Source organism: Oreochromis niloticus, linkage group LG12 (assembly GCF_001858045.2).
Source record: "Oreochromis niloticus isolate F11D_XX linkage group LG12, O_niloticus_UMD_NMBU, whole genome shotgun sequence".
Classification (NCBI taxonomy): domain Eukaryota; kingdom Metazoa; phylum Chordata; class Actinopteri; order Cichliformes; family Cichlidae; genus Oreochromis; species Oreochromis niloticus.
The window spans coordinates 8,490,243-8,504,515 of record NC_031977.2 but is presented as its reverse complement, the minus strand read 5'-3'; the positions used below and the strand labels follow the sequence as shown (position 1 = coordinate 8,504,515).

Here is a 14,273-nt window from a genome sequence, read left to right as displayed (position 1 = left end):
TGCACATAGTTTTGTCAGAGTACTCTGAATATGGTCAGTTTCTGAATAGTCTTACTTGTGAATTTTAATAAAGAGATTATAAAAACAAATGTATGTTTGTTTTATGGAAAATTGTTAATTTGCATGTAACTGTCAAACATGTGCCCAGTTAAAGTAGCTAAACATCTCTCTGTGTAATTTGTCTTTTGCCATATATGATTTTAATATTCTCAAAAACAAAACTGATAAAAGTTCAAACATGAAGAAGGCACAGTTAACCTCACCCACCTTCACCCACCACTCCTTGCATCTTCACTGTCACACCAGAGCATACCTCCAGTTCTCCAGGCTCTGTTGCACCTGTCCCCTCCTCTCACTACAGATCCCAATGTTGTCTGCAAACATCATAGTTCATAAAGACTGCTGCCTGACCTCATCTATCAGCCTGTCCATCACCACTGCAAACAAGAAGGGGCTCCCTGATTGATCCCTGATGTAGTCCCACCCCCTTCTTGAACCTTTCTGTCACACCTACCGCACACCTCACCATTGCCTCACTGTTCTTATAAATGTCCTGCAGCAACCTCACATACTTTTCTGCTACTCCTCACTTCCTCATGCAGTACCACAGTTCCTCTCTTAGTACCCTGTCATATGCTTTTTCTAGAACCATAGATGACATTTGATGATTGTACAATAATATCAAAACATACCCAGCTAGCAGACTCACAGACATGCCCAGTACAGTATAACAGTCTTGAGCTACCTCTTTGGTCTTAAGCGAGTCTTATTGGCAACACCTTCCTTTTTTTATTTAGCATGAAAGTGATCCTCAAAACACTGTCAATGCAGTAAAAGCATGTCTAGATAGAAAAACACACAATGGAACATTATCAGTCATGGATTGGCCTCCCCAGAGCTTTAACCTCACCGTTACAGAAACATCTTGAATGGAACAAAAGGCAGAAACATCCTAAGAAGAGCATTGAATGTCCTCCAAAAAGCTTGGAGAACTATTCCTGAAGACTAAGAAATTACAAGAAAACTTGGCAGAGGGAGTTCAGGCTGTGTTAAAGAAGAACATTTGGTCATACCAAATGTTGACTTTCAAGCTCTTTAGAACTGCACAAGCTCTGTTTTTGTCTTTTATACCGACTGCATTTCCACGCATGCTTGCACATATTTAAATAAACCGCTGCACGTGTTTGCCGCGTTCCTAGCAAAATATAAAGAAATCAGGGTTGGCTTGTGACTTTTGAATACTGCTATATGAATAACAAATATTATAAGGAGGGTGGAGATTTGTCCTCAGGACATGCAGCAACAGCAGTCTCACAATCATTCTTAAAATGAATGCATTATAGAAAAACAAACAAAAGGTCCACACTGAAATAATCTGTTGTCAGAGTATGTTTTCATTTTGAATGAAATTTCAAACTAAAGATAGTAACATATTTTCCTTGGCAACATCACCACAATAAAAGGGGCTCAAATGTAAACACCTTTTATTCTTCTACAGTTAACTTGGCGGGCTATTTTGTTTACTTTGTTAGACAGGAATGCAAATGTGCATACTGAATGTAATAAATGTCTTTGGCATGCATAGAGTTTTCTTTTGACAGCACTGATGTGTGGAGCATTACCACAAATACAATCATTGAGACACCGACAGACAGTACATTTACAACGTTATAACATCCACTGTAAATACGCTTCACATACGTTATTTCTACTGTGTAATCCCAGACAGGGCAAGGTGTGTTTCTTAAAAGAGAAAAACAATGTTGACATTGGCAGGATAGTGTCAGTTTGGCTCTACGGATTTAAAAGCTGTGCATCTTGTTCTTCTATAAATATTTCATCTGCCCTTCATCCCAGTCAAGTGAATAACATACATGAAATGTATTTATATTCAGCAGCTCATTATCGTCAGTCTACTGAACTGCATGTCACACAGTGGTGCATTTTATCAGACTTTAACCGGCACAGTGAAAAACCACAGATGGTCACACAGTTAGGATACACAGTTAGGATATTGCCACCGCATGGTTTCCTCGGTGGAGCACCAATGTCACACAAAGGTCGTTCTGGTTACAGTTTCTAATATAACACATACTGGGTGAATATATAGTGGAATTTTCAACAGTACAGGGACCTTTAACCTCTTTTCTACAAACATTCGGGCTCTCGTTCTGACGCCGTTGTACATCAAAGGTGACATTTTGTGAGACGCGTAATTAGACCACGTAAAGACTAAGACACCAGCGATTTATCCACAGGGGAAGTTATTTAGTGTTAATTAAAGTGCAAAGAAACCCAAAAACATAAATTAGGTAATCATCAGCTAGGCTACAGCGAATTCTGCCTCAGTTGAACTGGAGACTTTTCAGGAAGAACACTTATTGACTGAAAGCGTGAGGTGACGCCTTCACTCCGTAACATTCAAAGGAGTTTTATTTCCAGTGTCATTCAGAGTTGGATGGCTCAGAAGTTCTCAGTATGTCATCTTGATGTAGTTAGTCTAGTGTAGAGAAGGATGTAGCTTCACATTCAGGACCGATCATTTTAATGATCTCAGCGAGACATCATCCGTACAAACTCTGAAAGGAGAGAAGAAAGAGCACGAAACTGCAACTGCAGCTCAGCCACACTCTACACTACACCTTAAACAGGTTGTCTGAAAAGGACGTTTTACCTTCAAAGTCAACAAGTCCGTCCCCATTCAAGTCCACATCCCTTAGGATGTCTTCTACTTCCTTCAGACCAACCTGAAAAAACAAAACAAAACAAAACAGGATGGTAGGAGTGAGTAAAGCACAACACACAAAAACCTGCTATTTTATTAACGATAACTCTCTTTTCTCGCTCTGAGCTGAACCTTACTTGTTGTCCCAACAGTTTTCTCATTGCGTCTCTGAGCTCCGACGTGCTTATGGCACCATCTCCATTAGTGTCGAACTGAAAACAACAAGCCGAGGTTCAGTATTGAAAACAGAAAAGTAGCTAATAAAACCACTTAAATCCAGGCAGTCTCACCTCCCTAAATGCTTCTTTTAGCTCCTTTATTCCAATCATGTCTGCAGTTTCGGCGAGGAGTTTTGGGCCCATCAACTCTACAAAATCCTCAAAATCAACATGACCTCCCACTTAAAAAAAGAGAGATTTTGGTACAAATTTCAAACTTCAAAAGACACAGAGGATACGGTTATATGTGTGATATGCATAGATGACTGCTTGTCCTTACAGTTCATGTTGATCTGTTGGCTTAGTTCTATCAGCTCCATTTCAGTTGGCATGTATCCCATGGTCCTCATGCAGTTTCCGAGATCTTTGCAGCTGATGAAACCGTCCTTGTCTTTGTCAAACTCTTTGAAAGCATCTCGGAGCTCTGTTATAAAAATAGTAACAGAAATTGTATTAGTAATTGAATTATATTGATCCCTAGATGGTATATATAAAAGATGGGTGTAGCTGAGTATAGAGCGAGTGGAAGGGCAAAATTGGCCATTCTTTATTTATTATCCACTCTTACAAATGACCAGCACAGGGTGACTAATTTGATTGCACTTGATTTATGACCCCAGTAAACATGTTCCTTTTTTTCAAAAATCCTAGTTTTGGGTCTCATTCGTTACACCAGGATGTTCATTTAGTAAATTGTTGTCCCATTAGAAATTACATTGCTAATAAATCAAAGTATGATGTGGAGTATCCTTGTTTTTGCTCAAAAACACCAGTCGCTCCTCACATATGGTTCAAAAAAGCAAAAAGTAATAATAGTCAAAATATTGAACTCAGAGCATCAAAATGAGTCCACAAACCAGTGGTCGAAGAGACTGGGAGTAGCCATGTCCATAAAAACAGGCATGAAGTTGTCATGGAAATCATTGCATGGGCTTCCAAAATCACTCAGAAATCAGTGTCTATGAATACACTTCACCCTGCCATCTTCAGAATCAGGCTAAAGTTCTACCATGCAAAGAAGAAGAAGATGCGAACATGACCCAGAAACACGGCTCTCTACTCTGAGCTACAACTCATTGACTGAGGCAAAGTAGAAAAGCTGTTCTATGATCAGACAAGTCGAAATTAATAATCCCTTTTGGAAAACTTGGACGCCGCATCCTCTGGACTGAAGAAGTCGGGGACCATCCAGCTTGTTATCAGCACCCAGTTTAAAAGCCTGCATCTCTAACGGTATGCGGGAGACTATAGAATTTGCAACTTGCACACCTGGAAGAGCACTGTCAATGCTGAAAGGTATATATGAGTTTTAGCTCAGCATATGGTCCAGGCATCGTCTGAATGGGACGGCCTCACATATTTAAAAAATACTGGAAACACTGCGAAACGGAAAATATGACGAATAAGAGCCAGGACTGTTTAGCAGCTAGAATCACATATCAGACAAGAATGGGACAACATTCCTTTCCCAAAGGTCCAGCAGCTGGTCTCCTCACTTCACAGACATTTACAGAGTGTTGTTGGGAGAAGAAGAAGGGATGCGACATTGTCCCAACTTTTTTGAGATGTGTTGCTGCTATTAAATTCAAAGTGAGTTCATATTTTTTCTTAAAATGATCCATTTCCTCAGTTGAAACATTTGACATGTTTTCTGTGTTCTGTTGTGAATATAATATTTGTTTATTAGATTTGCAAATCACTGCATTCTGTTTTTATTTACATTTTTGCACAGCAGACTGGGGTTGTAGCGTCTGTGCATTGATCTGTACTCTAGCCCTTTCATTTGCACGTTGTTTCCATTTACAAATCCTAGGAGTAATTTTAGACTTATGTTAGTTTCATAAAGGATTTGAGTAATTTGTTTCATCTTTTCACTCTCTGTTTTGTTTATCTTAATGGCCTCAGCAAAGAAAGAAAGTGACAGCATTAAGTAAAGGGAAACTTACCATCCATCTCTTCTGGCCTCAGCTCTCTGTCCTGTTGAGAAAAAACAGCACAAAATCAAAATTACAATCCACAAAGAAAACATTCATCATCATCATATCAAATACTCTTCTGCATATGTGCTCTATGTAGACATACTGATGACAATGCTGTGACTTGAGTGATGCCTGACTCTAAATCAGCAATATTTTCCATAACAGTCAGCAGACTCCAAGTAAATTTCAGCTAAAGTAAAGATGTAAGAGCAGATTGAAACGATCTCATATCATGATGACCAAACTTCTGGTATAAATAGGCCAATTCCTATCAAGCATAGCTGGGAATAAAGACTCTGGAGATCATAGAAGAATGTGACTGTTTCTATTTTTTTTTCCTGCTTGCTTACAAAGGCTTACAATAAATGCAACCTTTAAAGGACAGAGAAAGAGGCAGACATATCCCAGAGTCCTCAGGGGTTAACAGCAGGAGTCATGTGAAGTCTAAACACAACACTGAGGGCTGACATTGGGCCTGAAGAGCTCTTAGATGGGAAAAAACTGACATAGAAAACAAAGAAGGTATATGAGCCCAGAGGACCAGCCAACCCAACATGAATGCACGTGCAGTCCATAAGCAAAGCCTCTGTCAATCAGTCACTGCTAATACATCAACCATTATCAGTTATCCAATATACTTATGCTACAGAAAAAGCTGAACTGCTTTGCAGTGCAACATATCAGAGCAAAACGTTTCAAAGACGCTTGTTTGTTTTATGCAAATCACCATCGCGATCAGTCACCACAGTGCAGACAGGAAAATACATGAGCTGTGGATTTTGTGTGTTTTTGCAGGAATAGGTTGACATTTAGGACAATAAAAACTTTTCCCCTTTCTTGCCAAGAGATAAATTACAATGACATTATTCTCATGTCTGTATGATAAATATGTTGACTCAGCGGGGAAACAGCTAGCCTCAATCTGTCTGAAAGTAGCAAAATCCACCTATCACCCTCTAAAACTCACAAACTAACATATCACACCCTTTTATTTACAGTGTGTTGGAGTGCACTTGCTGCTCTAGCAATAGTTAAGCAAATAACCTCCCTAAAAGGGGACCTATTATGTTTGTTCCAGCTCTATATTTTTGTTGGACTCAGCTGGAGTGGTTGTGAATAATTCAGTTCAAAAAACCCTTGTTTATCTCAGAAAAAAAGGACCTTAAATTGAGTTTTTAAGGCAGTCTGAAGCTGAGGTTTTAGCCACAAGGATTACTTCTAGACACAACATTCAACACCTTGATAACACAGATATCTAATCATCCAACCACAAGGTTGTTTGTACCAGAGGTTGGTCTGGGTATTTTAGAAACAGCTGATCTGCTGGGATTTTCCCCACACAACTGTGTTTTATGTGGTTTGCTTTATAGATAATGGTCTGAAAAAGAGAAAATATGCAGTAAGCAGTAGTTCTCTGGATGAAAACACCTTATTGATTACACAGGCCAGAGGAGAATCGCTGATAGGAAGGTGACAAAAACTCAAATAAAATTTGTTACAACCAAGCTATGCAGAAGAGCATCTCTGAATGCACATGTAGAAGACCACACTGGGGGCCACTCAGGTCAGCTTAGAACAGGAAACTGAGGGTACAGTTTACACAGACTCACCAAAATTGTGCAACAGAAGACTGGAAAAACCCTGCCTGACATGATGGGCCACGATTTCTGCTGTGAAATTTAGATAGTAAGATCAGAATTTGGCCTAAACAACATGGATGAAAGCATGGATCCATCCTGCGTTGTATTAAAGGTTCAGGCTGGTGGTGTAATGGTGTAAGGAATTTGAATATATTAATGTATTTTCTTGCCTCGCTTTTGGGTCCTTTAGGACCAACTGAGCACCATATAATCACCATAGCCTACCTGAGTATTGCACATTGTGCCCATCTTCTGATGGCTGCTACCAGCAGGTAACACACCATACCAAAAAGCTCAAATCATGTCAAACTGATTTAGTGAACATGAACCTGAGTTTACTGTAGTCAGATAGCCTCCGCAGACACCAGATATCAATCCATAAGAGCACTCTTAGGATGTGGAGAAACACGTGACTCTCATCATGGATGTGCAGCCGACAAATCTTCAGCAACTGTGTGATGCTCTCATCTTAATATGGATCAAAATCTCTGACTTTCCCACACCTTGATGAATCTGTGCCATAAAGAATTAAATCAGCTCTGAATCAAAAGTGAGTCCAACTTGAACTAGCAATGTCTACACTACATATACACATTATCCATCTATTTTCTTCTGCTCAACAAATTCAGAGTTGTAGGGGCTGAGGCTCATCCCAGCTGTTACAGGGCAAGAGACAGGATACACCCTAACCCTGGACGGGTTGGCAGACTGCTACAAGAATAACACAGAGATAAACAACCAATTACATCTACAGTCACTTTAGAATCAAAATTAACTGAACCTCATTCATGCTTTTGGACTGTGGGAGAAAGCCAGAGTGCCTAAAGAGAATATACAAACTCCACACAGAAAGGCCCCAAGCTGGATTCAAACCCACAACCTTCTTGCTATGAGGCAACAGCGCCAGCCACCATATCACCTCTATACACTGTACAGCAAAAATGGAAAAGCATAATAGGTCCCCTTTAAATCCACAACATGCCTTTCCCCCCCTTTTTATACTTTTTTATATGGATTGAGCGAACAAGCCGCAGCATGTTAATTAATAGAAGCTTAAGCGGTGCTGGGAGGCGTATGCTATTATCATTGGACAGGAACAGGCTTGATGTTTGCCCTTCTTTTTTAATCTTGGCACTAAGCTAACTAATCCAGCTCCAGCTACACATTAACCTGACAAGCAGAGCAGTATGTCAGAATGCTGCTGTAATATTTTGTGCACTCGCTGCACAAACATGCAGATTTTTGATGTTAAAGAGAGAACAAGAGAGACAGAGAAAAGGTGTGTCTGCATTGCTACAGCTGGTTATCCATGTGTGACACATGTTTGGACTGTTTCTGGGTTACATGCATTGCATTTATCCTTTCTGGCCTTCTTCTTTGCCAGTGAATTCCAAGCTTATAGCTGAAAATGATGTACAATAAAGTTGCAGCTTCTTTAATAATTGCAGAAATGACAGCTTCTCTGACAGGAAGGAGTCATTAAAGAGAATTTTTGTCCAGACTTACGTACAGCCTGCCTGCACTTTGCCATGCCTCTACTCAGGAAGACACAGGATTGTCCCAGTATGTTGCTCACGAGAACGCAGTTTTGTGTCACCGAAACAATGGAGTCCTGATAAGACCCAAGATACCCAGACTGGCCCATCTCCTCACAGGACAGCACCACTCTGACTCTCCGCTCAGCATCCTGGAGCATCTTTCCAGAGAGGTGCAGAGACACAGCAGAATGGAACAAAGATACAAGTTGAGAGGGGAATCGTGAGCTCATATGAGAAAGTCACTGTAGACCTCCTGTATACTTTGAGGGATGACACAGCTGAGCTTGGCAGAGTAGAATAATACTATCTAAGAATTATATATCACTGCCTGTGTGTGTGTGTGTGTGTGTGTGTGTGTGTGTGTGTGTGTGTGTGTGTGTGTGCATATGTGTGTGGTGGTGGTGGGGTGCAAGTGTGTATGCAATAGAAACAATGTGGAAAATATGAAGACACGACTGAAAGGTAAATACATCAATAAACCAGCACGCTGCCAACTTTCCACTCATCGTTCATAACAGTTTACTCGCCACATTTTATGGACTGCCACCTCACACCTATACAGTGTCACTGGAACAGTAAACATACACACAGAAGCAGAGAAAAGGCAAGTGAAAGCACCGGGGAAGAGGTTACACATATACTGATCACTGACAGACATCATGACACCATGTCTTCTACAGGAAAGCAGTTCTTGATGGTAACAAAGATCTGCAAGTTTCTGAAACCATCAACCTGACTTGAGTTTAACAAACTATACTCCAGAGCAAGGTTACAAAGCAGTGCAGTGCACATCTGCAGAATTAAACAATGAGTATGCATCTAATTAATAATTAGGTGCATGCTTCTTGCACTACCATGAGCATTTGCAACAAAATAAACAAAAACATCTGCAGAAAACCATGCACCACCTATGCACCAGTACCGTCTACTTCCATTTGCAAGTGCTACTGTAGCTAATACAAGAGCTATGAAGGAAGCTGAGAAAGGCAGAGTGCAGCAGCATGGGCTTACCGTTCTCAAAGGCCAGTCTAAGCAGTTTCCCATACCAAAGGAAAGAAGAGGCACCGAAAAGGACCATGAGGGCCTTCTCTCCGTTAAGCTTGCACTCTGGGTTCTGAGAGGAGTGTAAACTCTGGTTTCAACAAGACCCATGAAGCCCGGGCTTCTAACCTGTTCCTACAGCCGAATGGGAAACTGTGAAGGATGCTGTTCTGCACTATGTGGAGTGTAGCAAAAGCGAGACCAGCAATGATATGGAACGAGTGAGAGAGAGTTGTGGGGGTAGGGGTAGAACATAAATGAGGGCGGGAAGTGCATGGACCAAAGAAGGAAACAGAATTATGCAAGGAAAAGAAGACATGTGAGCGATATTTCACCCGACTGTCACACTAACCAGACTACTATAAACAGCACGGACAGCTCCAAACAGATTAACAGACCTCCAAACATGAGAATAAATGAGAGAAATGGCATAAACTTTCCTACAGCAAAACACAACAAAGCTTTAACAAATGTAAAGCCGGCGAGTAAACCTTTACGTCATGGTTGCATGCACCCTGTGAGGGTTTTGGAAAATCTGTAGCAGGCAAGTTTGGAGGAACATTCTGTGATGACCTATTTACAGCTTTGTTTTCCTTCTCGGATGAACTCTTGCTCCAGAACAGTTTGTCAATGTCCAGCCTTCAGATTGCATTTGAATTCATTTATGGCCTTTTTATATTTTATGAATTTGGATTTTTTTTTCTCTCTCTGCCTTCCACCCACCCACACACACATCATCCTTTGCCCTCTGCAGGCTAGAGCAAGGTCACGCTGACCTACAGCAGCCACACGGCACAGGAGAGACACATATAGAAAGACTGTGAGAGGCAGGAATACTGTCAACATGTAGTCCAGCCATTGCAGTGAAGTGTATATCTACAAGTGTAAGTGCTCATTTTCATGTGTATTTCTCTTCTGTGCTGCTAAACATAAATTTACAATCAGTGCAATGTAAATCCTGCTTACTTTGTATGTACTGCCAGAGGCACCATGTGTATTGCTCAAACCATGCGTTACATCTCTGCCCATCAGTGCTTCTGTAGCTGTCTCATCAAAGCCCCCTTTCAGGTCATGCTAATGTTTTCATAGAACTGCTCACAGACTGACTCACGGGTTATTTGTAGAAATGGCTTTTGTACTACAAAGCAATAGAAGATGTTTCTCTGGAAGCCACAAAGGTTGATCTCCATGTTCCGGTGCTGAGCTTATTTTACGACCGAGAGCTGCCTATTTTGGCAACATATGTAAATCACTCCCTGATTCATAATCTGACTAAAACCCAAACACAATAAAAGCAGCAAATAAACTCTTGGCCTTTGTGGAAGAGAAAGAAGAGGAAAATGTCCTCAGTAAACATCATTATCAGCAGTTTAAGCAGGAAGCTGGAGCTTAGTTTGGATTTTTCTGTGTAAAATGAAACCTGGCTGCTTTTATACATACCCTCCACACACACACACACACACACACACACCAAAATAAGCAAAAGTGCAGCACTGATAAAAATCCAAGCACATTAGGCTGAACTCCTTTCTTCTGTATAAATAGATTTGTTGCCCAAAATAGAAGCCCCCTCATCATCAGCAGGAACATCTATTTTATTTCCTTCAGTCACAAAACAGAAAACGCAGCAGTGTGCCTGACAGACTGATGCTGGAACATGAATTAGTTTTTTTTTCCTTTGAACAAATACACATTAACACATGTGAGATTTTCACCTCTCTGATGTTGGACCATACCCGATTGAGCAAACCTGTAGGAGGAAGAACTGTAAAATTATATAAGAAATGAGATGTTTAGACGGAAGCTTTTCTTGTACGTCCAGCAGTGTCAGTGTTTGCAGACAGCATCACAGGACACACTGATTGCACACAGGACTTCAGGGAAGCCACATGCACACTTCACTACTTCATATCTGTGTGCACCTCATGCATAAAAATATACTAACAACAAGGCGGCCTTCAGCAGAGAAGCCTCAGTAAAATCAATGCAGATATAGTTAAAAAAAAGAAAAAAAAAAGGTTTCTAGTAGCGTTAAAAAATCAATAATCATTTTCATGCCAGTTATGGAAATAGGGTGTCACTGTCACAGCTTGTAAAATGAAATTTACCCAGCTGTTGTGTTCTAACTGAGACCACACTACTGCTTTAATTCTCCCGTATATTTCAGGGCCTTACCTGCCCAAAGAGTGAATTGAGGATGGTGCGTAAATTAATATCTGATGCACAAGAAGCAGCGCTAGATCTTCGCGAGCGACGAGAAGACCTGCTGGACAGCGGGACCAGGGAGTAAGAGGACGGGGATGGACTGCTGACCTGACCGCCGCTGTTGGCCGCACTGGCCCCGTTGCGGTCCCTCGGCTCGCAGAGGGGAGCCCTGTCGTCATTGCTGTCCGACAGAGAGGGCACCCTGGGGACCGGGCGGGAGTGCGTGTGACAGCGGCGGGGATGTTCGGGTTCGTCCGGCCCCGCTGCTGCCGGACGCTCCTCTCGGTTGTGCTTCCTGCGGTGGTGGTGACGGTGTTTTGATGTCCTGGAGCGCTCCCTCACACCTCGGCCTGCATCTCCGTTCGGCTCCGGCGGAGCGGAAACTTGGCTGTGGGGAGCATGTGACTTGCACTTGCCCCGAGTGGCTGCATTATTACTACTGTCCTGGCTGCCGACGAGGGAGGGATGGCACAGGGGTCTCCGGGCACTGACGTCGCACTCGGCCGACCAGAAGGATTCCTCGGCTTTGCTGCTGCTGCTCAGGAGCGCGGCGGGACGCTGGTTGTGATGCTGATGCTGCTGGTGGTGCTGATGGTGGTGCTGACTTCTCCGGCTTTCTGCCGTGTGCTCGAGGAGGTGTGTCGGTCTCCTCGCGGCCGAAGACGATTTCAGTAAGGAGGTCGTGGAATCAGATTTTGGAAAGGGGGTGCTCATCGCGGCGAATCTGGTCCGGTCTCTGTGTGCGGGCTGCTCATCGACACCATTTGCCGTTTTCTCTCCATTGTCGGAACATATTCTCCCGCAGAGCCCGCTCGCTTCAAGTTGAGCTACCACCTGATTGCTGTGCGGCAGCGGTGCCGGAGCGCGCGCAGACCGTGAAATATAGGCTGCAGAGCGCGTCACCTTCTCATTGATGTGAATGTCTGTTTGTGTGACATCGGCGGTGATGTAGGTGAGGATGGTAGTATCCCAACACAACACGGTGGTCTAGTTTTCAGTGAGAAAATAACAGATACTAATCTGCTCCTTAAATTTTAATTCAAAGACTCTAAAAATAATAACGTGAACCACAACAGATTGAGAGAAAAAATATCACAGGAGCTTTAATTAATGAGAGAACTATGCATTTGGATAATATTTACCTAAAACTGAGTAAGTGACTATTCTGCACCATCAGGAGCATGGCTAGAGCGGGTGTGGTTCAAATTTGTTTTTGGCCAGCATCCCCGAAAATTATGTAATGGTCAAGGTGGTGGGAGGGGGTGTCGGGATCTGGATCCACCTCGTCCTAAACATAAAACTTTATACCCTATAAAAAGTTATGTTTCTAATGTTTTATTAATGTAAACTGCCCAAACAAACAAACAACAAAGGCAGAAGGAATAAAAAGAAAGCATAATTATGCACTGTGAGCTCTTATGTAAAACAAAAGACTATTCAAGTTTTGAAAATTGAACTCCCCCGTACATGTCTCACAGTGGTTTGCGCCGTTTTCTAACTCTTTTACTCTGAAAAGTTGCGTGTTAGACAAAGGAAGTGTGAGACCCTACACTTTCTGCCACATAGGCAGATAAACATAGTTACACATTTCTGTATCGAGTTAGATTGTCTTCCTGTTGCGTCATTGTGACCACCAAAAGGAACTGATTGCAATAAAGTAGCATTTTTAAAGCATTTTTCTAGAGTTACTGACCAATCGCCGGAGTTTGGACTGCAAGCCAGATTTAACCTCAGTGATACAATATTATATACTACATAAACTTTAGGTACTTTGTTTATATAGTTATGGGAAAACCATGGACTGTGGGAGGAAGCAGATTACCCACAGGAAACTCATGCAGGTACAGGAAGAACATGCAAACTCCACAGAGAGAGGCCCCAGCCAGGTCTCAAACCAGGAACTTTAGTGTAGTGAAGTGACAGTGGCTGGCAGGGGTTAGCACACTTTACTCACACCAAGAAGGGAAGGTTCCTGGTTTGAATCCACCTGCTGGCTGGGGCAGTTCAGTGTGAAGTTTGCATCTCCCCCCTGGTGTGGGCTTTATCTGAGCACTCTGGCTTCCTCTCATGTGTCCTAACGCATGCAGTCAAAATTATTAGAATTTCAAATGCTCTGAATTTTCAGGTTTTCCCCATGCTACCAGATTTAAAAGAAAATCTTGGAAACATCTCTGTTCTGTGAACAACACAGTCATCAGCAGCACCTATGAGTTCACACACTCTTTGATTATAAGACAGATACATTTTTTGTATGTTTTTGCACTTACCTGCTTATTATTTACAATTTTTTGACTCAGTGACATCAGTGCAGTGCATATATCTTTTATGCACTGATAATCCTTGTTTGTATATATGTTGCTTACATTTCAATAACTATATAATCATAAAGGTGGTCTAACCTTCCACCAACATCAACTATTACTGAATTGACTACTATGTCAATGTTGTGCCTATGAAGGGTGCAGCTTAGACAAACCACTGTTTCCTGTTCTGTGGCATTGGCATCAGGCCTTGAACAATCAGAGCTATAAAGCCCACATTTGGAAACACGAATGAAACTTTAGAGAGGTACTACAAATACAAACCACACTGATCTACCGTGCTGTGCAAAAGTCTTGAGCTATCACTCATTTCTTTATATTTTGCCAGGAGAAGGGGAGATAGGTCGAGTATTTAATTGAAATGTGTGCAAATATACATATAAATACAGTATATAAGGCAAAAATAGGATTTGTACAATTCTAACAAGCTTGAAAGTCAGTATTTGGTATGACCTCCTCTATTCATGAACTCAGCCTGAACTCTCTTCTTGTCATGTCTTTAGGTGGTCTTCAAGAATAGCTCTCCAGGCTTCTTGTGTTATCTTTGGCATCTATCATAGATAAACACAAATATAAAGAAAAGGGAAAAATTGTGTTTTTGTGACA

General features: G+C 41.7%; 1 protein-coding gene across 1 annotated transcript; it reads right to left on the bottom strand.

The window, feature by feature from the left end:
• Positions 1-1,467: 1,467 nt before the first annotated feature.
• Positions 1,468-12,998, bottom strand: cabp1a (calcium binding protein 1a). Its single transcript, XM_013271544.3, has 7 exons — positions 11,317-12,998; positions 4,890-4,920; positions 3,224-3,367; positions 3,016-3,125; positions 2,863-2,937; positions 2,675-2,747; positions 1,468-2,579 (listed from the first exon to the last, which is right to left on the bottom strand). The coding sequence occupies exons 1-7, from the start codon at positions 12,058-12,060 to the stop codon at positions 2,554-2,556; spliced, it is 1,203 nt and encodes a 400-aa protein (XP_013126998.1). The 5' UTR covers positions 12,061-12,998; the 3' UTR covers positions 1,468-2,553.
• Positions 12,999-14,273: the final 1,275 nt, after the last annotated feature.

Coding starts and splice junctions, on each gene's coding strand:
- cabp1a (XM_013271544.3), bottom strand. CDS start 12,060: ATGAGCACCCCCTTTCCAAAATCTGATTCCACGACCTCCTTACTGAAA. Junction 4,921..11,316: donor TCAATTCACTCTTTGGGCAG/GTAAGGCCCTGA, acceptor TTTTCTCAACAG/GACAGAGAGCTGAGGCCAGA. Junction 2,580..2,674: donor CGGACTTGTTGACTTTGAAG/GTAAAACGTCCT, acceptor CTCTCCTTTCAG/AGTTTGTACGGATGATGTCT.